Consider the following 26,771-nt stretch of genomic DNA (forward strand, 5'->3'; position numbering starts at 1 on the left):
CCCCCTGCTCCCTCCCTACAAGCTTGATGTATTAGAAGGAAACACACACACACACACACACACACACACACACACACACACACACAAGCATTTGCTCCGTGGTCCCATGGGGAGTTTTGCTATCTCCCTCTTCTCTGGAAAAGGGTCAGGCCAACTCTAACCCTGACAGCCTGCACCCCCAATCCCCTCCTGTGGGGGAGGGCTCTTCAGTGACTTCCTATACTCAGAATTGCGCCTTTCCCTGTGATTCCCTCAGGATTACAACCTGGGGGGCGGGGCGGGGTGGTTTGGGGAAAACATAGGAGAGACAGCGCAGTCGAGATGGGGAGGGAGGAAGCAGGGGAGGAGGAGGAGGGACCCTTCTCGGCTGCGCCTATAAGTCGGAGAGAGCGCGGGCTGTGAGCTGAACAGTCTCCCAGCCCGGGCCCTGAGGGCGAGTCGCTGGGGAGAGAACTGGTAAGGCAGCGGCCCCGGGGGCAGTAATGCGGGACTCTCGGGACCCGGCTGGGAAGAGCCGGCGTCGATTAAGGCGGGTGACTGGGCCAGGGGAGCTCCTGGCAGCCTGCTGGGGGGAGCTGTCCGCGGTGCTGGAGCGTGCGGCGGCGGCGCCGAGCTGAGCTGGAAGCCACAGAGCTCTAGCCCACTGGGGAGAGGCGGGGGCACCCGGAGACGAGAGGACCATGCCTGGATTGCGGCTCCTGGGTCCCGCGGAGGCGGGAACCTACGCCAATCGCCAGGTAAGGGACTGTCCTGGGGCGGGGCGGCTAGCTGGACTGGGAGACACGCATGAGGTGAGCGGCTTCGCTTGGGGGCGGCGGCGCGGCAGGGCGGGACAGCGCTCCGGACCAGAGGAGACTCTTGCGGGTCCTCTTTCCTTTCTGGATCCCCCACCCACCCCCAAACCCTTGGGAGTAAGATAGTCTGGCCAGGGAGCGGTCGAGGGGGGAGCGGAGACACACATAGAGCCAAGATCTGGCACCCCGTCCTCAGTCCAGGACTCACCGAGTGACCCGGGTAGGATACCTCCTGACCCAGACCCAGACCCGGCTAGGCTCACTGGCAGCCATTTAGACAGGTCAGATGTAGACCCTAGCCCTTGTCGCTCCTTCCCACCTCCCCCTTTTCTATCATTTCGGAGTAGGTGGTGGAAGACAGGAGGGAGAGACAAGAGAGACAACGACATACAGAGAAAGAGAAAGGAGAGAGCTTCCCACACTCTGAATCCTTTCCCCTTTTCTGATCTCCCAGTGCCTGCCTTCAGAGTCGTAGAGTCTCTAGCTCCCTTAGAGCCCTCTGAGACCGCTGTCCCCTCTTTTGCCCTCCCAAACCCGGAATAGCTAAGTGCTCCCCAGTCATGTCACCTTTCACCCCAACCTGACCCAGCTGGTCAGGAAAATGGTTAGGGCTTGGTGCTTTTCTCCTGGAGTGTGATTCCTATATATCCCCAAATGTCACCTGCAGGAGCAACGCAGGAGGCCAGTCCTATTAAGATTTACCCATTTCTCAGCAGGAGAGCTAAGACATGGACAGATCTAATCTTAACGCTTTCTCTTCAACACTCCAAAATTGTCCTTTCTTTCAAGAAAACTAACTTCACACTAGCTCTTCTAGTAAACTGGGAAGCGAAGCGACGGGTGAATAAGGTAACTGTTAACGATTAGACATCTATTTGCTGTGTGATGCTGGGCAAATCACTCAACCTCTCTGTGCCACAGTTTTTCCCTTTAAGTAATAAAGAAGGACTATCTAATTCTTCCTCTTTCCTTTAGGTGTGGTAAAATTGAATGAACATATGCCTACAAAATCTTTGAGTTCTTCAGACAGGCTCACTATGTAGACAAAAGGTGGATTGTCAGAATGTTAATTACCCCTCTCATAGAACAGTGGCACCCCTGCTTTGGTTTGGTAACTCTTTTAGAACTCCTCACCCTCCTCCAACACAAATCAAGCTTACTTCCTTTACCCCAAGGATTGAACAGCCCCTCCTCCTGTGTTTCTGCTCTTCCTCTCATAGCATGCTCTTTTTAGTTCTACAACTGAATCCAAGGGGAAAGCATGGTCCAAGTAGGATATTTGGAACTTGGGGTGGGGGGGAGTACTGTCTGGGATTAAATTTGTGGTCCTGAAACAGAAAATCTCTATTAGTCCAATGTAGAATTTCACTTCCTAGACAACCTTAGAGGACCAGAGGGATTTGTTTTAACTGTGGTCCCAGAAAATGTGGCCCCAGTTCACATTCTGTGTATTGAAACATGATGATATTCTTTTAGCTTAACACTGTCTAGGATCACTGTATTGCTCTGACACATTTATATGACCAGGTCAGCAGCTTAAGTTTAGCTAAATTTAAGGGAAAGAAACATTAGTGTAGTGGGAAGAGTACTGAAGCTATAAGATGCAGAAGATGGGGTTCAATTACTAGCCCTACCATTTACTTGTGTGACTGTGGGCAAGTTACTTTATCTCTCTTGACCATCTCCCCTGTCCCAGTTATCAGCTCCACTCACTTTGATTTGTTCACTAAGGGATAAATTATTTGCAGGTTGACACTAGAGTTCCCAAGAAAATTGTCCATCTGAAGCCTTACCTTAAAATTTTGAAATATCAGACATACTTTAAACATTGGATCAATAATAACATGGACAATTTCCAGGCAAGGTGTTCTGGTCAGTGCCAACCTTGCCTTCTCCTCACTTAAATTACTATTGATCCTTCTGGTTTAGCAAGAATCTGTAAAACCAAAATTTCAAGTGGGGTAGGGTATCATAGGGAAAAATTTGCTCTGGAAACCCTGTGTTAAGGCATTGATGAGGCCTAGTCCCTGGATCTGTTCTCTACCACTAACTACACATGTAACCTTGGGCAAGTCACAATAGCAGGCTTCTCTGCACCTCAGTTTCTTCATTTGTGAAGTGGAGGAGTTGGATTAGATGATACATCAGGTGCCTGTGAACTGTAGCATTCCTCAAGAGTCTCTTTGAAGTTCCTCTGATTCTATAGATTCCCAAGCCTACCCTGCCTATACAAATTAAACATAGATTAAGAGTAGCTTTTTAAACTCAGTCTTAAGAGTCAGTTGATGTTATTTCATTGAGTAATTGGGTTGTCTAAAAAAGAACAGAAAGGAATTATAGGCTATAGAAAAGTAAATTACATTCCTACTGTTTTCCGCTACTTCCTTGGAGTAACTTACCAAGAAAACCATCAATATCTTGAATGAAGCTCAGAGATAAACGATGGGTCTTGACTTGGAGAAATTAGAGGGAAGGAGGACCTTGTACTTAGATGTGGTCTCGTTACCTTGCTCTTAAAGCTATGGTGATGCAAGTAGAAGCCAAATAAACCCCCCAACCTCAGCACATCTGGGAGCCAAAGGCTGGCCTCGAAGCAATTAGCTTCATTTTCATAAGGACCTCATCTCAATCTCAGGCTGGATGGGGTCCATTTTTCCAGTCAGAGAGGGCATGAAGAATGGGGAAGGAGAAAGAAGCGATTACTCCCTAGGGAGCTCTCCTCAGAAAAAAAAAATAAATTTCTTCAATAATAATTCCATAAGAGAGTGGCAGGCCTTGCCAGTCACTCAAACTGTCATTAATTGGTGCTGGGGTAGTGCTGAGTAAGCCATACGGTTGACCTCCCCAGTTGTCCTGCCAGAACATGTCCAATGTCAGGGAACCAGACTCCCCCATGCTTTCCCACTATCAGCCCTTTCTGATTTACAGCTTTCCATGTAGAGCTGTTGAGAATAAGATTTCCCTCAGTTAATGGAGAGTCACTAACCCTTTGCAACAAAGCAGCAGCAAGAGAAAGTCAAAGGTGCTGGGCCTTATTTTCCACATGGTCAGTCTTTAGAGAGATTGCCTGTAGCTAGCTGGCAATAAGGGAGCGGGCTATTGCTGTCTTTCTTCTGCAGGCAAGGCAGAGAGAGCACCGGTTGGAACTGGCAGGATGAGGGGCACCTGTAATAACTGCCCCAGATCCAAACCTGCTCATTTCCTAACCATCAACAATGAAAAGCTTAGCATTTCTATAGAGAGAAAAAGACAGTGGCAGAGATCATCTAAGGACAACTGCACATTACTAAGGCCTTACGTTTGTATAACATTTTACATTTTACAAAGTGTTTTCACACTCCTTTTATAATTTGATCCTTGTGAGATAGGCAGGGCAGATGCTATCCTCCCCATTTTACAGATGAAAAAACTGAGGCTTAGAGGTGTTTTTTTAATGATGTGCCCAAAGTCACCCAGAATGATATCAGATCTTAAACCTTCTGATTCTTAGCCCAGTACTCTTTCCCTTAAACAATGCTGAGATAAAGAGCTGATATATGTATCTTATTGGAGGGACAGACCATGTCCTCTTTCAGAGGGAAAGGATCATTGTTAGGAAAAAGACACTGCCTCTGTCTCTGGGTGAAAGAAGGTTGCTGAATTCCCCAACCCTGCTGCTCTTTCCATTTTCCTTCCTCTGCAAGGAACTTAGTTATTATCCCACCTAGGACATAGGCCTCTGGCCTCACAGAAAATTGTTTTCCTGACCCTAGTATAGCCACTGGGGTTCTCCTTATCCCTCTTTCTGTTTTCCTTTATCTCTTTTCCTCCCCTCCTCCCATTTCTCCCTCTGTCACATCCTCTCTCTTACCCTATGGGCCTGATGTGCTATTTCCCACCATTAGATGCGCCACTCTGCCTTTAAGTGTTTGGGAAGGAACTGCTTCAGTGGAAAAACAAGGTTTTTATCAGTGAGAATAAAGATTTGGTGACTGCTTGGAAATTGATCAATTTGACTAGTGAGTGTACATGGCGCCACTTTTCCCAAGCTCCAAGCAACTTCACCCCTGTCAATTCCAGGGCTCGCCTGGGAAGGCCCCCCCCCATCTTGGAGGGGGGGGCATACCTATGCCCATTCTCCAGCATTGATTATAGGGATAGGAACATATGAATTTCTGTTAAAGGGGATTTAAAAGATCATCTAGCAAAGGGGTTCTTAACTTAGTATCCATAGCCCCCCCCCCAAGGGGTCTGTAAATAGATTTCAAAGATTCCATGAACATGAATGGGGGGAGGAATCACACGTAAAATCAACAAGTATTTATTAAACGCCTAAGTACCAGGCACTATGCTAAGTTGTTGTTATTTGTCCTTCATGTTTGAAGAGGCCAAGATGACATCATGATGTCAGGGTCAATATACAGTGTGTCCGGCTGTGGCTGACATATCAATATGACCTCAGAAGGCTCTACCACAGGCTGGGCACAAGTGCTAAGTGCTGGAGATACAAAGAAAAACACCTCCCTTCCCCCCAAAATAAAAGCAGCCCCTATTCTCTAAAAGCTCACAGTCTAATGGAAGAAATAACATCCAAACAATTATGTACAAATAAAGCAGTAGGAAGGGGAGTTCAGAGTGAAGGTTCTAAGATTCAGGATGACTGGAAAAGGCTTCTTGCAGAAGGTGGAACTAGTTAAGATTGGAAAGACTACAGGGAAGCCAGGAGTCGGAGATGAAGAGGAAGAGGGCAGCCAGTGAAATGTTTAGTTGGGAGATGCAGTGTCCTTTTTGAGGAATAACAAGTAGGCCAGTATCACCAAAGAGTAGCAAATGTGGGAGGGAGTAAAATACCAGAACACTGGAAAAGTCGCTAATCTTCAATTGGAAGTAAGAATTTCCTTCAATTATTTAAAAACATTATTTTGAGAAGAGGTCCATATGCTTCATCATAATGCCAAAGGGGCACATGACAGAAAAATAGGCTAAGCACCCCTGGTCTAGCATAACCCCTTTTTATACAGATGAGAAAATTGAAGCTCAGAAAGATAAGTTGTCTTTCTCCAAGGTCACAAGACTAATATATGGCAAAGCTAGGATTTGAACCCAGGTTCTCTGGTTCCAGATTCAACACTCTTTCCACCACTCTGTCAAAATGTTCCCTGGCAGGTTGCTGTGGAGATGGCACCTTCAAATCGCTAATTGCTGAGTTATTAGACAGATATGCCCCTTTTTTGGGGGGGCAGTTAGGCAATTGGGAGTAAGTGACTTGCCCAGGGTCACACAGCTAATAAGTGTCAAATGTTTGGTCTGAGACCAGATTTGAACTCAGGTCCTCCTGATTTCAGGGCTGTGCCACCTAGCTGCCCCATTTTGGAGTTTTCGTGACAAAGATCCTGGAATGGTTTGCCATTTCCTTCTCCAGCTCATTTTTATAGATGAGGAAACTGAGGTAAACAGGGTTAAGTGACTTGCCCTGGGTCACACAGCTAGTAAGTGTCTGAGGCCAGATTTGAACTTGGGCCTTCCTGACTCCAGGCTCTTGCATTCTATCCACCATGCCACTAGCTGCCCCATTTTACATGTGAGGAAACTGAGGCCCAGAAAAGCATGTCCAAAATCACACAGAAAATAGAATGGAAGCAAGAACCCAGGTCTCCTGATTCTCAGTCCAGTAGAATTCAGTGCTTCTTTCCCTGGCATGGCCTATCAAGTCTGGGACACACCGTCCTCTCTCTTCTGATCAGCCTCTGTGCTCTTCTATAAAGCCTGAGCCTCCCAATGCACCAGCTAATCTGCCCAGTCTCCCGGTGTTTATGTTTCTGTTGAGAGTACCACCATCCTTCCAGTCACTGAGCTTTGTAACTTCTCCCTTCACCTGCTAGATCCAATCATTTGCCAAGCATTATCAATTCTGTCTCCACACCTCACATACCTGTCCCCTTCTTTTCACTCATATAGCCACTACCCCAATTCAGACCCTCATCACCTGTCATTAGTACTGCAGTAGCCTCCTCATTGGTCTCCCTGCCTCCAGCTTTCCCCTTCATTAATCCATTTTCCACACAGTATCCAAAACAGTTTTCCTAAAGCATGTCTTACCATGTCGCAACTCTGTTCCAGAACCTTCAGTGGCTCCCTGTTGTTTCTAGGCTAAAATATAAGCCCTTTAGCTTGGCATTTAAAGCTGCAGTGTACTCCATCCTCACCTTCACCTGTTAAAGGCCCTGTCTTCCTTCAAGGTACCGCCTACATATTACTTCCTAAGGGAAGCCTTTCCTGTTGCCTTCAGTTACTGGTACTCTCTTCATCTCAAATCACCAGTATATACATATCTTTCCACATGTTTTATCCCTCAATAGAATGCAAACTCCTTAAGGAGAGAAGCTGTTTTTCATGTTGCTTTCATATTCCCAGTGCCATATAGATGGATAGATAGATAGATAGATAGATAGATAGATAGATAGATAGATAGATAGATGATATAAATATTTGTTGGATTGGAAGCTCTGGGATGATCCGTGAGAGCTTTTCCACCTGCTACCTTGTACTGTTGTCCTGGGACCTGTCTCCCCCATCCCCCTCCCCCAACTAAGAACATCAGAATATCTTTCTTGCCTCTTAAAGAGCTATACAAATGCTTTCCATTAAGTCATATTATCACTGTTTCCTCTCGTTAAATATTATAAAAATATCACTGAAAATCAACTTTTCATTGACCATGTTTTCTCATCATTTCTGATATTATAATAAAGGTTAATTGGAAATTGTTCTAAGCAAGGTTTCCCTAGCAGACAGAGTAAACTGTGTCATTCAGTCTCTCTCCCTGTAATTGCTTGGAGTGTGCATAAGAGCATTCCTGACGAGACTTTAGTCAACAAGCAGAGAGAGAAGCTTGTTTCTTCCACAAAAGGCAGCCTGAGTTTGTGGCTGGCCTGGATGCCTGGGCTGGCTGAAGCTCGATCATCTCTCTCTCTCTCTCTCTCTCTCTCTCTCTCTCTCTCTCTCTCTCACACACACACACACACACACACACACACACACACACACACACTCTTAGAGCAAATGAGCAAATCTCTTCATTTTTAAAGCTGCCAGACATCCCCAACAACCCATGATAGTTGCTATGATGACTGTACCTATAGCAACCTTGACCTCAGGAAACAGCCTGGTATGCTGGACAAGGCATTGCCAAGAGAGCTGGGTTGCAGTCCCCACTTTGACATGAAGCCACTATATGGCCTTGGGCAAGTCATTGCATTTATATTATGCCTCAGTTACCTCTTCTCTAAAGTTAGGACATTTCACTGAGCCGAATCAGAAAGGACCTCAGAGGTCATCTCGTCCAACCTGCACCTAAAAATGAATATCCTTGTACAATATGTTTGACAGTGGAGGCCCTGCCCCACCCAGCCCAAGAGGTTTATATTGAGATTCATGGAGTGCTCAGGGAAGACTAGTGCCTCAGGTGTGAAGGATTGTTAAACCCATTTCAGGGCTGCTCATCCGCATTTGGAGTCCACCTTTGCCCAACTCTCACCTGTGGCATGAACAGGGTTCACACTGCGGGAAACTGTCTCGATGGACAGGTTAAGGGTAACCTACAGGTATCAAACCTATCAGTGAGTTAAGATAACATATACCCCAAACATGTGAAGACTTCTCCTGGTGGAATGGGCAGATGAGAACAATTTGTTCCAACAGCCCCAAAGGCAGCTGAAGTAGGTGCTATGGAGCACTTGGAGCTTGGTTGGACATCAAAGATGACAAGGTCATCCACTGCATCCCTGGCCATATCAGGTTGTCTTGACTCTTGTCCTGCCACTGGACTTTGATGACTCAGGAAAAGAGTGAGGCTGATGACTCTGTTCAACTCTGCCTGACTTAAATCTAATTCACTGGAAAGTCAAGACATCATCCATGATGTCACTGGTCTTCTTGGTTCTCTCTGAAGACCTCCAATGAAGAGCTCGCTAACTCTAGAACTAGCCTGTTTCACCTTTGGACAGCTATAATAATAATGATAATAATAATAATAATAATAATAATAATAGCAATATTTCTATTGACACTAAGATTTGCAAAGTACCTTGCATATGCTATCTCATTTTATTTCAATTATTAGAAGTTTTATGTTATTTTCAGCTGAAATCTAAGTCCCTGTAATTTCTACCCATTGCTCCTCTCTCTATCCAATAGGGCCAAATAGAATTAGTCTAATCTTCCACATTACAGCCCTTCAAATACTTTTAGATCTTTCTAATTTCTTTTTTTTTCTTTTCTTTTTTTTTAAGGCAATTGGGGTTAAGAGACTTGCCCAGGGTCACACAGCTAATAAGTATCAAGTGTTTGGTCTGAGGCCAGATTTGAACTCAGGTCCTCCTGACTTCAGGGCTGGTGCTGCCCCAGATCTTTCTCATTTCTACCTAAGCCTTTTTTTCCTAGGCTAAACAATCCCCCTTCTTTTCCCTGACCCTGGAGCTGTCTAAACTCTACCCAGCATTCTGGATGGCATGCTCTGAGTGTTCTTCACCATCTTTTCTAATATGTGGCACCTAGAACTGAGCAAAGGTCCTCTAGCTGAAGCTTTACCAGGACAAGGTATAGCAGGACCAGCACTTTCCTGACTCTAGACATGATGAATGAAGGTATAGGGTCCAGTATATCCACAGTATATCCATGAAGTTGGATTAGGTAATCTCTCAGGCCTCTTCTAGCTGCTAGAGAAGTTAGGATGGCCCAATAGTCAGAGTCCTGCCTTAAAGTCAGGACTATCTACTATGCCACCTATGACTTTGGCTTGCTAATTTAATATTTTACTGATGAGGCCATTCTCAGTTTTCTCATCTGAAAAATGAACACATTATCCTAGATGCAGGCACCTAAACGCCGCCTAGGTGGCATAGTAGATAGAATGCTGGGTCTGAAATCTGGAAATCATGAGTTCCTGAGGCTTCTAACATTGTATGACCCTGGGCAAGTCACTTAACTTCCATCTACCTCAGTTTCCTCATCTGAAAATTAGGAATAACAAGAGCACCTACCTCCCAGAGGTTTGCTTCAGGTATAAAAATAGATAATAGTTGCAACCTTAAAAGCATCATATAAATGATAACTATTATTTTGTTCTATAACATGTCTTCTAGCACTAAATCCTATAATTTGGGGATTTCAAGGGCCCTACCTCTTGTTCCCATCTCTGTGATAACTCTAAAAGCTGTGAGTGTCCAGAGGAAGGTATTATGGCCCAATCTCTGGTTTTGTGGAATAGTAACAAGATGGAGCCCCTCTACTCCACACCCTAACAATAGAATAGGAAAGAGATCCAGTGTAGGTTTGCTGCGGCTGCAGCTCAAGAAAAAAAGCTAGGCTGTGTAATAGAGTGTCTGATGGGGAGCCAGGAAGACTCGAATCCAAATTCTAATCAGACGCTTTCTAGCCACAGGCCTCTGTGAAAATCACTTAACTTCTCTCAGGTACAGTTTCCTCATCGGAAAAATACGGTTGTTGGGAGGAATAAAACGAGATGATATAAAGTGACAGATAGATAGAAGGAAAGAAAGAAAGATAGATGTAGATATGTTAAATGAGATATATACAGTACTTTTTAGGTGGCACAGTGGATAGAATACTGGACTTGGAATCAGGAAGACTCATCTTCCTGAGTTCAAATCTGGCCTCAGGCCCTTACTAACTGTGTGATCCTGGGTAAGTCACTTAACCTTGTTGGCCTCAGTTTCCTTATCTGTGAAATGAACTGGAGAAGGAAATGGCAAACCACTCCAGTGTCTCTGCCAAGAAAGCCCCAAATGGGGTCACAAAGAGTTGAACATGACTGGGAAAGAATGACTCAAAATAAATCATTATTGATACTTAGAAGGGAAAAGGACCTTAGATAACCCATCTCAATGAAGCAGGTGATTAATGAGGGGCTGGTGGTTCCTTTCCCTGAAGCCATGCGCTGGATAGATGCCATCATGTGTTTGGAGTTAGGGTGGGAGAGATGATGGGGTAGAGGAGAGTATTACAAGTGGATATGTCCTAGAGTTCTTTCCCCTAGGAAACCTGGTCTGGCCACCTCCTCCTTTCCCACCCTCCAGACCAAGCAACATGATCAAAAGCCAGCACAGAGCAGATATATCTTCACTCCCTGAAATCAGCTAATGTTTGAAGAGTCTGTTATGTGGAAGAGATATTATATTTGTTCTATTTGTCTTTAAAGGGCAGAACTAGGAACACTGAGTAGATAGAAATTGTGGAGAGGAAAATTTAGGATTGGTATAAGGAAAAAATTCTTAATAATTAGAATTGTCTCAAAGTGGAAAGGACTGACTTGAGAGGTAGCAGGTTTTCCCCCTCATTGGAGGATTTCAGAGGCTGGATGGCCACTTGACAAGGTCTTTGTAGGAGGGATTCTTGGTGCCACCCTAACTTTCCACCAGGGACAGTTGGTACTAAGCTCAATGTGGATACAGAGAAAGGCAAAAGACAGTGCCTGCTCTCAAGGAGGTCACAGTCTAACGGGGGAGACAACAGGCAAACAACTATGGACAAGTAAGATATACTCAAGATAAATGCCTCAAACTGCTCTTGTTCAGTCTTTTTCAGTCATATCCAACTCTTCGTGCCCCCATTTGGGGTTTTCTTGGCAGAAATACTGGAGTGGTTTGCCATTTCCTTCCAGCTCAGTTTACAGATGGGAAAACTGAGGCCAACAAGGTTTAGTGACTTGCTCAGGGTCACACAGCGAAGGCCAGATTTGAACTCAGGAATCTTCCTGACTCCAGGCCTAGCACTCTATCCATTGCCATCTCGCTGCCAAATGCCTCAGAGGGGAGGCATTAAGGTTAAGGAAGATGTGGGAAAGGTTTTTTGTAGAATGTGAGACTTTAGCTGAGACCTGAAGGAGTCCAGGGAAGCCAGGAGAGGGAGATGAGAAGAGAGAGCCTTCCTGGCATGGGGGACAGTCACTGAAAATGCTTGGAGTCAGGACGTGATGTCCTGGGTGGGGATCTGCAAGGAGACCAGTGTCATGGAGTACGGGGAAGGGAGTTAAGGTACAAAAAGCCTGGAAAGGGAAGGAGGGGCCAGGTTATAAAGGGCTTTTGAAAGCAAAGGGGAAGGTTTTATCTTTGCTTCTGGAGGTGATAGGACGCCGGTGGAATTTATGGTCAGACTGTACTTTAGGAAGATCACTGACAGCTAAGGAGAGATCGAGGGGAGAGCTTTGAGGCAGGGAGACTTAATGAGCTACTTCAATAGTCTAAGTGGAGATGATGAGGGTCTCCACCAGGGTGGTTACAGTGTCAAAAGAGAGAAGGGGACTTCTATGAGAGATGTTACTGAAGATGCAAATGGACCATGGAGGGGTGAGAGAGTGAGGAGTTGGGGACAGCGCCTAGTTTGTAAGCCTAGGTGACGGGGAGGATGGTAGTGTTTTTTTAACTGTGTCAGGTACCCTGTAAGTCCTAGGCCTGGGAAAGAGGAGACTTGGGGCAGCTAGGTGGCGCAGTGGATAGAGCACCAGCCCTGGAGTGAGGAAGGCCTGAGTTCAAACCCAGCCTCAGACACTTACTAGCTTAACCCCAATTGCCTAAAAAAAAAAAAGGACAAAGGAGACTTTTTCAAAGGGCAATTTAGACCTTTAAAGAGGAAGAGGAAGGAACTTGGCCATTCCTGAAAATCCTGGCAGCATGGATGCTGGCCCAGCTTGCCTTGTGGAGTTTGTCTGATTCTCCATCCAGAGTCCCTGAACTCCACAGATTGAATACCCCAGGACAGTGACTCAGTGATCCCCCTTTAGAAAACACTCCTGTGCCATCCCCACCTAAGACCAAGTCAGAGCGCCTGCCCACCCCTCCTTGTTCAGGGAGGAAAATGCTCTCTGAAAACTGGTGTGAAACCTCTGCTAATTCCCCACACGTTCTGCTGGTTTATGGCAGTCGCTGCCACCTCGGCTCTTTTCCAGCCCCATCTGTTGCCTCTCATAACAGAAGAAACTCAGGCCCTCACCAGCAGGAGCCATGCAGGGGGGCCATGATTCATTACCTCCGCTGATCCCAATAGCATCCTTCCCTGAGCTAAGAGCCGAACACACCAAATGCTGGCTGGTCCCAGCATTGTCACCCACATGAAACTGGATTGGGTCTGCCTTTCAGGCTCAATCTGGGGGCTGCCGCTGCCACTCCAGAGTGACTACCAATGCTAGAGTTTGGCCTCATCTCGTCCACAACGCCATAACTAGGTACCTGTATCAGGGATGCCCTCACCCTAGTACCTTCCTCTACTCAGGCCCTTACAGCCACAAGTCACACGGTTTCTCTCTTAGTGTAGAGGAAAGAGAGACAGCGTTGGAATCAAAGGACCTGGATTTAAATCCCAGTCTGTTCATTCCTAGCTATGTGATTTGAACAAGTCAATGAATGAATGAATGAATGACAAAGCATATATTAAACACCTACTAAGTACAAAGCATTGGGGATGCAAATATAAAAAGCAAAAACAGTTCCTCCTTCAAGGAGCTTATGTTTTATTTTAATTTTTAAATTTTTATTATTTTTCCTTAATGGCATTTTTTTTCCAATTACACATAAAGACAGTTTTCAACGTTCATTTTGTAAAATTTTGAGTTCCAAATTTTTCTCCCTCCTTCCCTTCCTTCCCCCTTCCTCTCTCCCTTCCCCAAGAGAGCAAGCAATCTGATACAGGTTATACATGTACAATCATGTTAAACATATTTCCACATTAGTCATGTTGTGAAAGAAGAATCAAAACAAAAGGGGAAAACCATGAGAAAGAAAAAACAAAAAATATAGAGAGCTTCTATTTTATTTTTTTGAATTTTAAAATTTACTTTATTAATTTATTGATTCATCAACAATCACTTCCATATACTTTTGAGTTTAAAATTTTTCTCCCCCTTCCTCCCCACTACCCTCCCCAAGATGGCACACAATCCGATATAGGCTATACATTTATGTTCCTATTAAACATGTTTTCACATTAGTGACATTGTGAGTAAAAATTAAAACCAACAGGAGGAACCATCAGAAAGAGGAAACAAAACTCAACAGAAGAGAAAAAAAAGGATAGCAATTCAACTTCCATAGTTCTTTCTTTGGATGTGGATAGCATTTTCCATCATGAGGCCTCTGCAGATGTCTTAGATCCTTGCATTGCTGAGAAGGGTTAAGTTTATCAATATTAGTCATCACACAATATGGCTGTTATTGTGTACAACATTCTCCTGGTTCTGCTCACTTCACTCAGCATCAGACCGTATAAGTCTTTCCAGGTTTTTCTGAAGTCAACCTGTTTATCATTTCTTATAGCACAATAGTATTCCACTACATTCATGTACCACAACCATTCCACAACTGATGGGCATCCTCTCAATTTCCAATTCTTTGCCACCACAAAAAGAGCTGCTGTGAATATTGTTGTACATGTAGGTCCTTTCCCCATTTGTATGATCTCTTTGGGATATAGCCCTAGAAGTGCTATTGCTGGGTCAAAGGGTATGCACATTTTTATAGCCCTTTGTGTATAGTTCCAAATTGTTCTCCAGAGAGCTTACATTTTAAAAGGGAAGGCACCATACAAGAGAGAATGATGGCCAAGGAAGCATGCATGCTTTGGACAAGGAAATTACAGAGATGGTGACTGGGGTATAGACTGACCTGTCCCATCCAAGAATAATGGGAGAGTTGATTTGAACATGGTTCATGGTTTCAGAACTGTAGAAGTGGAGAGAGAGCAAGGAAACGGTACCTGCTTGGGTTGTTGGGGCTGGGGTGAGGAGGCAAGGAAGTTGTTAAGGTTACAGAGGAGATGGCTGGAGAGTCAGGAGTGAAGTGAAGCACACCTGGGAGTTTTTCTTGGAGTAGTGGTCTGGGAGAGGCAGTTACCAATTAGAAAAGCAGGGGCTACAGGGCAGAAGTTTCTACTGAGTGGGAAGGAGAATGGCAAAGCTATGGAGATGGCCAAGAGGAGAGAGTGATTACCTGTACGGTGTCTTCCAGCTTTAAATCCATGGTCGTCATTGCCTGCATCCATCCTCTAACTCCCTCAAGGTGGGAACCGATTCATTTCGTTTATTTCTCCTTTATCCTACACTTTGTGCCTTGCACATTGTAGATGTTCAAAAATGTAGATTAACTAGAAGTTTGACTCATTCCTCTGCTCTTGGTGGAGAAAATGGATAAGGAACTTTCCCAAACTTTGATTGTGTAAATATGGGTGGTAGTAGGACAGAGGAAGGAGAAAGGGATAGCTCTCAGATATGGCACTGGGCTTAGAAATTTCCATTTCCATTCCCAATTAGTCTTTTTCTTTGCCTCTCTACTCTCCCCAACCCTCTTACTGAGATCCTAGTTAGGGAAAAGAAGTGGGGAGGTGACATTGAACTTGGGCCAGCCTTGAAGCCAAGTGAAAAAAGGCACAGAGAGATTTGTTCTTTCCAGAGGACCTCACAATGGCTGTTGCTGTTGTCTCCTAAGCTCAGGACAAAAGGAATAGAAACCAACCATGTCCCATAGATTACTGATACCACCTTGGCTCTGCCCTAAGTCTTTCTGTCCACAAAGGATCATGTATCTGGAGCTGGATGTTACCTGAGAAGCCACCTAGTCCAGCTCTACCCTGCCTCTTCCCTTTTTTATATAAATGAGGAAACTGAGGTGCTGAGGGAAGTCAGGGTGTTTGCCCAAAGTCATACATGCCAGAAGCAGTGTGATGCAATATAAAGAGTATTGAATGTTCCTGGTGAACTTAGAGCCATGGGACCTGTGTTCACATCTCAGGTCTGCCATTTACCACCACCTATGATACTGGGCAAATCTTTGAACCCCTTGGATCCTTTTCTAGAAATTGGTTGGATTAGGAGGGCTGTTAAGTCCCTTATGGACCTAGATCAGTGATCTTATGAACCCAAGGTGTTGAATTCCATTATACCGCAATTATCCCTCAGCCATCTTTGTCCCTAGAATCAGGGAAGGCTTACCCTATCCCATCCCCTTTCTGAATCCCTGAAGTCAGAGCAGTGTGAAATCTGCCCAAAGTCACTCCTTGATTTTATAAGCATTTACTGAATGCCTGCTATGTACTCTGTCCTGCTCCTATCACCACCTATCACCTTATCACACCTAACCAAGCTTGGGACCCTGAGTTCAGGAAGCCTGGCCTCCTCTCTAATAAGACTTGTTATGAGGAAGAAATCAGCATATGTCATGTCAACAAACAGGGTCCTATCCTAGGATTGCTGTTGTTCGGTCTTTTCAGTCATGTCTGACTCTCCGTGACCCCATTTAGGATTTTCTTGGCAGAGATACTAGAGTGTTTTGCCACTTCCTTCTCCAGCTCATTTTACAGAAAAGGAAACTGATGCAAACAGGGTTAAGTGACTTGCCCAGGGTCACACAGCTAGTAAATGTCTGAGGCCAGATTTTAACTCAGGAAGATGAGTCTTCCTGACTCTAGGTCCAGTGCTTGATCCACTGTGCCATCTACCTGCCCCTAAGAGCATGAGTAACCAAAGTTCTGAAAAACCCTTGTTATAAAGCCTAGAACATGTGTGGTCTTCACTGTATTCCTAAAGCCAGGCTTTCTTCTTTATTGATCATTGGATGACCCTTCAACCCCACTACTGTGTCTGTGTCTTCCCCTTCTAGCAGGCTCCTTGAAGGCGCCACTCCCATCCCCAGCTGTAGCTCAAACACCTGCACCACCAGCCCTTCTAATCCTACCCCTGGAAACATGGAGAGCCTGAATGATGTGCACAATCCATTGCTGGCCAAGAGTAATGGTCACCTCCCCAGCACATATCCCTTCCATGAGGACTCTCCAACTTGGGACTGCCAGGAGAAGCTCTATTCCTACTTTTTTGGCAGTGCTGGCCAGGCCAGAACCCACCAACTGTTAGATGCAGGGTCCCTGCAGCTGGCTGTAGAGGCGCTGTATGGGTCCAACTTTCTTCTCGTGAAGGACAAAGCTAAGGAGTGGAAAGGGGATAGTTGTGAGACTACCTTCACAGAAGGCAAGGAGCCCCAGGTCAGCACCCCTGAAGGAGTCCAGAGACCCAGCCAGGCTGAGGAGGATGACAAGATTCAGACAGTATCCTTCGAAGTAGAAGATGACTTTCTGGAGGTGGAGGAAGAAGATGATGAGGTGAGTTTGACGGAAAGCAGTGGGGTGAGGGAAGAAAGCTGTGGCATCACTGTTCCGAGTTCTCCTGTCTCTGCCTCTGTCTATCACTGTGTAACCTTGGGTAAGTGACTTAAACTCTCTAAGCCTTTCATTTCTAAAATAGTTGCTATTTGGATCTCATGTGGTAAAGATCTAGGATAGGAAGCTGTTTTCTTAGGCCATTCCTCTTTGGGATATATTCGTTAGCAGTTAGGGGGGCCATTGGACCAGCATTCCTCTAGAGCCCCAGAACGAGGGGCAGCCTCATGTATATTCATTCACTGAGTCCTCCTCTTCCTGCACTACTATCATCAGCATTATCACTCAAGATTATACAACTCAATTTCCTCATAATCAATCGACAAGTATTTATTAAGTACCTACTATATGCTAGGCACAGAGAATAAAAGTATAAAGAATGAAGCAATCCTTCCTTGCAATGAGCTTATATTCTAATGGAGGAGACAAGTCCATATGAAAATATGTACAGCATAGATGTAAAATAAGTGATACAAAACAGTTAAGCGCAACATTGTTTAGGAGGAAAGGATACTAGCAGTCGTGGGAAGTCAGGAAAGGCTTCATGGAAAAGATGGTGCCAGAGCTGCATCTTAAACTGAAAGAGATTCTGTGAGGGAGGGGTAAAAGGAAGGAGTGCATTCCACACAAGGTCACCCCATTAGCATATATGAAGAGCTGAGGTCCAGTTGTCCTACTGGTGTCTTGCCACTGGACTCCAATGACTCTGGTGGAGAGAGTGAGGCTGGTGACTTTGCATAGCTCTGCCTCACTTAAATCCAGTTCACTTGCAAGTCAAGACATCCCCCTACTGATGTCATTGGTCCTCTTCCAGAATGAAGGATAAATAATAACAAGAGCTGAGACTTAAACCCAGGTCTTTTAATACCCCAGACTGACTCCTACTAGGCCTTATGTAGAAAATGGGATTCCTGGGGCAGCCAGGTGGTGCAATGAAGAGCACTCCAGCCTTGGAGTCAGAAGGACCTGAGTTAAAGTCCAACCTCAGACACTTGACACTTACTAGCTGGGTGATCCAGGGCAAGTCACTTAATCCCGACTGCCTCACAAAAAAAAAAAGAGAGAGAGAGAGAGAGAAGAAGAAGAAGATGGAATTCCTGTCCTTCAAGAGAACGCTGTAAGGCAGAAGTTCTAACTCCTAAGGATCCTGTGGATAGACCTCAGGAGATATCTAACCTGGTTTGTTTTGGGGTTTTTTTAGTTATTATTTTAGTAACTGCGTTTCAATATAATTGGGTCCTATGTATTTTATACATTTAAAAATATGTTTCTATTTCCTGCCTTCTCAATGGGTGGGGGAAGGGATGTAGGGAGGGAATTGGGAATTGGGGAAAAAATAAAATTGAATAAATGTTTCAGAGAAGGGATCCATAAGCGTTATCAAACTGCCAGAGTGGTCCATGACACACAAGAATTAAGAACCCCTACTCTAAAGGGAGGGCAGGGCAAACACTAAAAGCCAAACATCTGAAATCTGAGACCCAGTATCAAAGACGTTCTCAGCCTCAGGCTTAGTTTAGATTCTGGGACCCCTCCCTTCCCTTCCCACCTCCCAAGGCAGGAACTCTGTCTTAGATAGCTTAACCCCCTCCCACTATCTTCCAGAGTGACTCCTCCAGTGTCAGCGAGAGTGAAGATGGGTTTCTCACTCTACCACCCAGGGACCACCTTGGCCTTGCCATCTTCTCCATGCTCTGCTGCTTCTGGCCTCTGGGCATTGCTGCCTTCTACTTCTCACAAAGGGTAAGTTTCACTGTGGAGCATCTGTAGGTGGGGTGTGGGATGCAGGATGAAGCGTGATTTTCTTTCAGATGAAAGGGCCATCTTGGCTGTGCTTTACACCATAAAGGGAAGCCTAGTTTGTAATCCTAGTGCCTTCTACCCACAAGCAATCCGAGGACTGTGAATTGGGCAGTAACTCCTAGCCCTGGGATGGACCTAGAAAGTGGCTGTCTCAGCTGAGTCTAATAAAAACCCAAGAAATAACTAACTAAATATAAATATGGATAAATATGTATATGTATATGTATATGTGTATGTGTATGTGTATGTGTATGTTATGTGTATGTGTATATGTATATGTATATGTATATGTATATGTATATGTACATGTACATGTACATGTATATGTATATGTATATGTATATGTATATGTATATGTATATGTATATGTATATGTATATGTATATGTATATGTATATGTATATGTATATGCATATGTATATGTATATGTATATGTATATGTATATGTATATGTATATGTATACAACCAACCCTTCAAAAATCCCCATATTGGCTTTGTGACGCATGGGACTATGCTTTTTCATTTTCTGTGTCTTCTCCCCACCACCCAACAAAGTTGCTCTTTAAGATATTCTCTTCCCATCCAAGCTACCCTTGATAGTTCAGGGTGTTTTTTTTTTCTTTTCAAACATGATTTCACTTGGGTAACTGTTGGGGGTGAGGTGGGTGTCATATAAGTTGTCCAAGATGTCATGCCTATGGGACAAATAGGAATGGCCCTGTCCTGCCTTTCCTCCAAGACAGCTTCGTCCCCTTTCTAGCAGCGCCCATTTATTGAAATGATCCGCTCCTGTCCCTTTGGCTAGCTTAAGTCAGGAACTTTTAGAGAATGACCAAAAAGAAGGAAGAATCAAGTTAAATTGAAGCCCTGGGGAATGACGTTCTTTCCCTCGTGGGCCTGTCCCACCCACATCCCCATCCTCAAGAAGCCTATGAAGGATGGGTCCAGAGGAATAGGGGTCCTTCTTATGTGGCTTCTCTTTTCCTAGACCAGCAAGGCCATCGCCAAAGGGGACTTTCACCTGGCCAGCACAACTTCTCGACGGGCCCTCTTCCTGGCCATCCTCTCCATTACCCTTGGCACTGGTGTCTACATTGCAGTGGTAGTGGCCCTAGTGGCTTATTTGTCCAAGAGCAGCCAAGGCTAGTGGGGTCCCTTAAGCAGTCCTCAGTCCTTCCCTCACCAGTGGTTCAGGGGAGCCCTGAATCTCTCTATCCATGGGTACTAATACCCTAGGTATCCTGGCATTTGCAAACAAGCTGGACCCAAGAGCCCTGAACTCTCACTTTCCAACATGAACCCATTTCTGTCCCCCAAAAAGGAGCTGGGAAAGAGAATGCTATTAGGCCCACATCCGCCTAGCCTCAGAGACTCTTGATCTCATCTCCTTGTATTTGGTTCTCCCCTCATTGTAGGCCCCACCCAAATAAGGGGTACAGGGAGTTTGTTTCACTGGTTTCCTTTTCCTGTCCTCCCTCAACTCTCTCCAACCTGTTTCATTCCCTCTGTCGAAGGGGGCACAGTGCCCCAAGTTATGCCAGGCCTAGTTGGCATGAGAGCAAGCCTGAGACAGGCCGAAGACACAGACCCACCTCATTTCCACCCTGCTCTGTCCCTTTCCTGGAGACAGCTCCATATACATTACAAGTAGCTAACTCCTTCACCCTCCCAAGTCTCAAGGGAAGAGAGAGGAGCATGGAAGAAAGATGGGACTGCTTGATATTCAGGTTGCTGATGGAGAAAGGGACAAGCAGGAAGAAGCAGGAGACCTGATCAAAACCACATGAGAGTCACTGAAGAGTCAACCAAGCTGGGAAATGACTTGGTTCCCCACACACACACACACACACATGGACCTTGAACTTACCTTCTGGCTATGACAGAAATGGATCGATTCCAATTTGCTTTTCTCTCACCAAATATGGGAAATATCCATTTCAATTCAATTTGACAAGTATTTATTAAATGCCTACCCTGTACTTTGCACAGGGCTAGATACTGAGGGAGATACAAAATTTAAAGAAGGGATATCTTTCATCTTCATGGAATTTTACACTCTAGTAATCTTCTTTGATATACGATGAGATGTTTCCTTTTGCCACCTGGTGGACATGGTTGAGCTGTGAACACAAAATGAGTGATAGATCATTAAAAACCTTTAAAAATGTGTTTACTTTCATTTTTTCTAAAGCAGCAGTGTCAAGAACCCAACCAATGCATGGGCAGACATGGAGGAGAAAACAAACAGATTGGCTGTTGAAACCTCAAAGTCATGAGGTCCCTTCTCTCCCAGAAGAGCTAGAAGATCACAGGATCCTTGTTATTGTTGTTTATCCTTCATTCTCAAAGGAACATGACATGGGAAGGTGATGTCATGACTTGCAAGTGAATTGGGATTGAAGTGAGGGAGGGCTGTGCAAAGTCACCAGCCTCTCTCTCTCTCTCCTCAGGAGCCATCTAGGTCCAGTGGCAAGATATAGATCAGGAAGACTGGAGATGGCCCCAGATGCAATGGGGGACCTTGGCCTTTTTAAATAAGGTCTTTCCCAGGTCTCAATTTGTCTGAGGCAATATGCAGTAATTAAGAATGAGGCAAAGAATGGGGCCTCTTTTACCCAGGCAAAAAAAAAAAATCAATCTAGGAGGGAAAGACCCTCAGGGTTTCTGGCCAAAACAGAAATGATTGCTATTTATACTTACTCTGAACCATCTGAGCCCAAATAATGACCAAATGAGGCTTGGTCTGGGACCTATTGTTGGCCAATTAACAATTGTTGGCCAGAGTGATTTGGGTTTGAAAAAAGAAATCTAGCCCGTAAACCCCAAGAGATCTTACGAGGTTTCAGCTATTAAAATTTATATTCCTTTGGGCAGAGCACCCTTTGTGGGCAGAGGGAGAGGAAGAAGGGAGAGGAGGAGGGAAGGCAGGAGCTGTGTTGGCCAACTGGAACTGTCCCGTTGGTTCCCCAGTGGGGCACCTACTCATACAGATTGTTGTTGTTCTTTGTCCATTCTAGAAGAGGACTGTGACTGTGAGCCAGAAGGAACCTTAGAAGTCCAACTTCTCCAACTGCCTCATTTTAGAGAGGAGGAAACTGAGGCTTAGAGAAATTATGTGACTTGCCCAAGCTCTTTTTGTTGTTATTGGTGTTGAGTTGTTTTCATCGCGTCTGACTCTTTGTGTCCCCATTTTGAGTCTTCTTGGCAAAGATATTGCAGCGGTTTGCCGTGTCCTTCTCCAGCTCATTTAATGGATGAGGAAACTGAGGCAAACACAGGGTTAATTGATTTGCCCAGGGTCATACAGCTAGTCTGAGGCCAGACTTGAGCTCAGGAAGATGAGTCTTCCTTACTCCAAGCCCAGTGCTCTATTATCCATTGAGCCACTTAGCTGCTAAGTAGGGAGAACCATTTTCAAATAGTATGTGGCAGCCGTCGGAGAGTGCTTCATGGAAGAGGTGACCCCAAAATTGGGCCTTGAAGGAACAGAAGGATTTCAATAAGCAGAGATAGGGAGGAAGGGCATTCCAGGCATAAATTCATGCAAGTGGGAAAAGGTAAGATGAAAAATGGGAGAGCAGCCAGTCTGGCTCGAGAATGAAATATGTGAAGAGTGAAATAATGCTAGAAATGCTTTCATGTTCTCTCTCCTGCTAGACTGTAAGTTCCTTGAGGGCAGGGACCATCATTTACCTTTCTTTGTGTCCCCTGGGTTTAGCACAGTCTCTGGCACATAGTAGGGGCTTAATAAATGCGTGTTGATTGATTGAAAGGTAGACTGAAGCCATATCATGGAGGGTCTTATGTGCCAGGCTAAAGATTTTATATTTCATCCTACAAGCAATGGTGAGCCACTGAGGGTTTTTTGAGAAGGGGAGTAAAGTGGTTAGATGTATGCATTAAGAAGATTTTGTCATCTAGGTAGAAGAGAGATAGGAGTTAGTGAGATGAGTTTGAAGGCTATTTCAATAACCTAGAAAACAGATAATGAGGAAAAAATAGGATCAAAGATTTAGAGCTGAACAGGATCTTAAAGGTCATAGAGTCCTACCCCCTCGTTTTACAGTTGAGGAAACTGAGGCATAGAGAGGTTAAGTGGCTTACCCTGGGTTACATAGGTGGAAGTGTCTGAGGTGGGATGTGAACCCAGGTCTTCCCGACTCCAGGTCCAGGGCCTTGTCTACAACACAACCGTGTCTAGGGGGATTCTAAAAGATATTTCGCAGGTAGATTCTACGCTTGGCAGCAGAAACTAAAACTTGGCCAGTGTCACACAGGAAAGCCTAGCTGGAATGTAACCTGTGTTTGGCCATGGAGAGAAGACAGGACTACCCGGTTTCCAGGGGCAAATTTCACCTTCCTCAGACACCCTGGGGATGAGGGCAGCTGCTCTTGCATCAGTCAGGTTGTCCCAGGATTACACCTCAGTTAATCCCAGACAAAGCCTGTGGTAGAGTCTCTCTCATTCCCCCCACTGAGGCCTTGGGCTGCACAGCTCTCCCCACCCTCAAATGCTGCCTTCCTGGATAGGCCACACTACCAGTCTGACCATAGCGATTGAAATTGGACAAGAGGGGAGCCTTGGGCAGAGGGGCCACCCCCTATACACTGCCTTCTTCACCTTTTGCCTCGGGCCTCTCAGAATTTTTCTTTGTCATTATTGCAGTCACTTCCACATTCTTCCTTCCCTTCACTGTGGGTAATTCTTCCAGTGGTAGTCAGCCTAAAAGAGGTTGCATTATTTCCCCTGCTCTCTGAGGGTATGGGGTTAAGGAAATTAGGACCCCTTCACTTCCAGGTACTTCTCCCAGGCATCTAGGCTGCATGTAGCAGCTCTGGGGCTGAGACTTAAGAAAGCCCAAATTGTTCTCTGTTGGCAGCTAACAGCAGCAAATTATATTTGTAACCTTGATGCTCAGGCCTCTTGGGGGTCACTCACTGTCTCCTCCACTTATCCTGAGGCAGAATTTAAGGCTGGCACTTGGTCAAGATGCCACCGGGTATTTTTTGAACATGGCCAATGTGGGAATTTGTTCTTCTTGACTTTGCGTATTTTTACAAAGCTTTTTTTTTCCAGTGAGAAAGAAGATGGAAGGGGGCAGAAAATAGATTTTTGTTCATTCAAAAAATGAAATTAATTTTTTTAAAGTATTCTATTGGATCAGCTCAGATAGGCCTGGTGGCTGAGAGACACATGCTTCATCCTTGGAATGTTTTTGGATTAGTGGCTAGAGTACCAGGCCTGGAGTCAGAAAGACATTTTCCCGAGTTCAAATCCAGCCATGGCCACTTACTAGCTGTGTGATCCTAGGCTAGTCACTTAATCCTGTTGGCCTCGGTTTCCTCATCTAGAAAATGAACTGGAGAAGGAAATGGCAAAAGACTCCAGGATCTTTGCCAAGAAAACCCCAAATGGGTCACCAAGAGTCAGATACAACTGAAAATGACTGAAAATAAACAAAACACCTATACCATGAGCCAAACCCTTATATGTAACAAACTTTCCTTCCCCCCTCACTCACAGTGGTAAGTACAAAGGTCTTCAGGTGGAGCTCCTGCCTCACCTGTTCTTGGCCTTTAAAGGTGGGTGAAGCGGAGCAGTATGATGCATAAGAACCAGAGTTCAAATCTCCTATCTTCTACTTACTACCTGTGTGACCTTGGGTAAGTCACATAACTTCTCCATTTCCTCATTTCTTAAAGGGGTGGTGGGGTGGATTTTAGGCTAAATGACTTCTGTGGTCTCTGACAGCTCTAGAGCTATGACCCCAAGTTCCCTCTATTTTCCTCTCCCTCCCTCCCTCCTCTCTTTCCCTTTCTCTCCCTCCCCAACTTCCTGCCAGTTTTCATGACTCCACGGCATATCGTTCCCCCGTTTTTCAAGTGAGGCTTTGTGAAGCCCTTCAATCCTTTTATGCTACTTCTTCAAGGTGAGATAGAGATGAAACAAAAACAAAACAAAACAAAATCCTCTTCCGACTTTTCATTCTCTCACCACGAGTGCCTTCCACCTCTTTCTTCTGTGCCATCCTTCCCCTGAATGCCAGCCTTGACCATTGCCATGCATGGCACTTGGGTTGGACATTTCATTTTTCTGGTTGCTCAAATGGGAAAATGTGGGGCAGAGGACGGGGCAGGGAGGATGAGGAAGTATCAACTCATACAAAGTTAGAGGTGAAAGGGACCCAGAGATCATATCCAACTGCATCTGCTAATTTCGGTTTTAGAAGAAAAGAGGGAGGAGGATGAAGGAAAGGGGAATGGAAGACGCAATGGGATGTGAGTAGGCACCCCAGTCTTAACCTCTAAACTCTCTTGCTCATCTGAAGAACTGGGTTGGGAGACCAGGCAAATTAGCCAATCCATTGGGAGGCTCATGCTTCATAGAAGAGCACAGAGGCTGATCAGAAGAGAGAGGATGGTGTGTCTCAGACTTGATTGGCCATGCCAGGGAAAGAAGCACTGAATTCTACTGGACTGAGAATCAGGAGACCTGGGTTCTAGCTACCATTCTATTTTCTGTGTGATTTTGGACATGCTTCTCTGGGTCTCAGTTTCCTCACATGTAAAATGGGGCAGCTAGTGGCATGGTGGATAGAATGCAAGAGCCTGGAGTCAGGAAGACCCAAGTTCAAATCTGGCCTCAGACACTTACTAGCTGTGTAACCCAGGGCAAGTCACTTAACCCTGTTTACCTCAGTTTCCTCATCTGTAAAAATGAGCTGGAGAAGGAAATGGCAAACCATTCCAGGATCTTTGTCAAGAAAACTCCAAAATGGGCAACTAGGTGGTACAGTAGATAAAGCACTAGTCCAGGAGTCAGGAGGAACTGGGTTCAAATCCAGCCTCAGACACTTACTAGCTGTGTGACCCTGGGCAAGTCACTCAACCCTGATTACCTAAAAAAAAAAAAAAGAAAAGAAAAGAAAGAAAGAAAAAGAAAAAAAGAAAACTCCAAGATGGGGTCATGAAACAAACAAATAACAAAAAATGAAGTTAAAACTCTATCATCTCCAGGGTCCTTTCTGATTCTAACATTCTAGAGTTCCAGGAGGGTGGTAGGGTGCTTCTAAATTGTCCATATCTACTCAGAAGCAGAGGATGTTAATTTAAGCAGAACTAGAGAGTCATAGCCCTAGGTTTCATGGCACATCTCTCCTGGGACTCCTTTTACCTATGTGATGTGCCTTCTCAGGCTCTGTCACAGAGCTTCATCCACATTGTGCCTGCTCACTGTGGAGAGTGCCCCAAGGTTCTGTCCTGAGCCTTCTCTTTTTCTTCTATACTGTCTCACTGGGTGATCTCATCAGTTCCCATAAATTCAGTGACCACGTCTCTTGTGGGTGATTTCCAGATCCAGCCGTAATCTCCTTCCTGAGTTCCAGTTTGGCCTCACCTTTTGGACATCTCAAATTGTATGTTCAGTGGGGGGATCAAACTCAATCTGTCTAAAACAAAACTCATTGTCTCACATGCCTCTTCCCAACCTTGCTGTTACTGTCAAGGGTGGCACCATCTTCCAAGTCATCAAGGCTTGAGGCTTGAAAGCTAGATATCATTGTTGCATTAGAAAAGTATGGAGCACTGGCGCTGGGGTCAAGAGGATGTGAGTACAAATACGGCCTCAGACATTTACTAGCTGTGTGACCCTAAGCAAGTCACTTAACCCCAATTGCCTCCAAATTTAAAAAAAAAAAAAGATGGGCTTTTAGGGGAGCTGTGTGGTGCAATGGATACAGCACCGGCTCTAGAGTCAGGAGGACCTGAGTTCAAATCCAGCCTCAGACACTTGACACTTACTAGCTGTGTGACCCTGGGCAGGTCACTTAACCCCAATTGCCTTGCCCCCCCAAAAAAAAAATTAAGGTAAACTTAAAAAAACAAAGAAAATTAAGGTAAACTGAGAGACAATGGTCTGATCATAGTTAGGCTTCAATAACCAATAAACTGAGTCAAGGGCCTCTCTCGATCACCAA

At 45.0% G+C, this 26,771-nt stretch overlaps 1 protein-coding gene across 1 annotated transcript; it reads left to right on the forward strand.

Moving 5' to 3' along the window:
• Window positions 1–348: 348 nt before the first annotated feature.
• SYNDIG1L (synapse differentiation inducing 1 like) lies at window positions 349–20,964 on the forward strand. The gene is made up of 4 exons (XM_020986523.1): window positions 349–737; window positions 16,439–16,934; window positions 18,597–18,734; window positions 19,784–20,964. Exons 2-4 carry the CDS (start codon window positions 16,524–16,526, stop codon window positions 19,940–19,942), a joined length of 708 nt encoding a protein of 235 aa, XP_020842182.1. The 5' UTR covers window positions 349–737; window positions 16,439–16,523; the 3' UTR covers window positions 19,943–20,964.
• Window positions 20,965–26,771: the final 5,807 nt, after the last annotated feature.

Source organism: Phascolarctos cinereus, unplaced genomic scaffold, assembly GCF_003287225.1.
Source record: "Phascolarctos cinereus isolate Bilbo 61053 unplaced genomic scaffold, phaCin_HiC Scaffold_3;HRSCAF=262, whole genome shotgun sequence".
NCBI classification, from domain to species: Eukaryota; Metazoa; Chordata; class Mammalia; order Diprotodontia; family Phascolarctidae; genus Phascolarctos; species Phascolarctos cinereus.

Coding starts and splice junctions, on each gene's coding strand:
- SYNDIG1L (XM_020986523.1), top strand. CDS start 16,524: ATGGAGAGCCTGAATGATGTGCACAATCCATTGCTGGCCAAGAGTAAT. Junction 16,935..18,596: donor TGGAGGAAGAAGATGATGAG/GTGAGTTTGACG, acceptor ACTATCTTCCAG/AGTGACTCCTCCAGTGTCAG. Junction 18,735..19,783: donor CCTTCTACTTCTCACAAAGG/GTAAGTTTCACT, acceptor CTCTTTTCCTAG/ACCAGCAAGGCCATCGCCAA.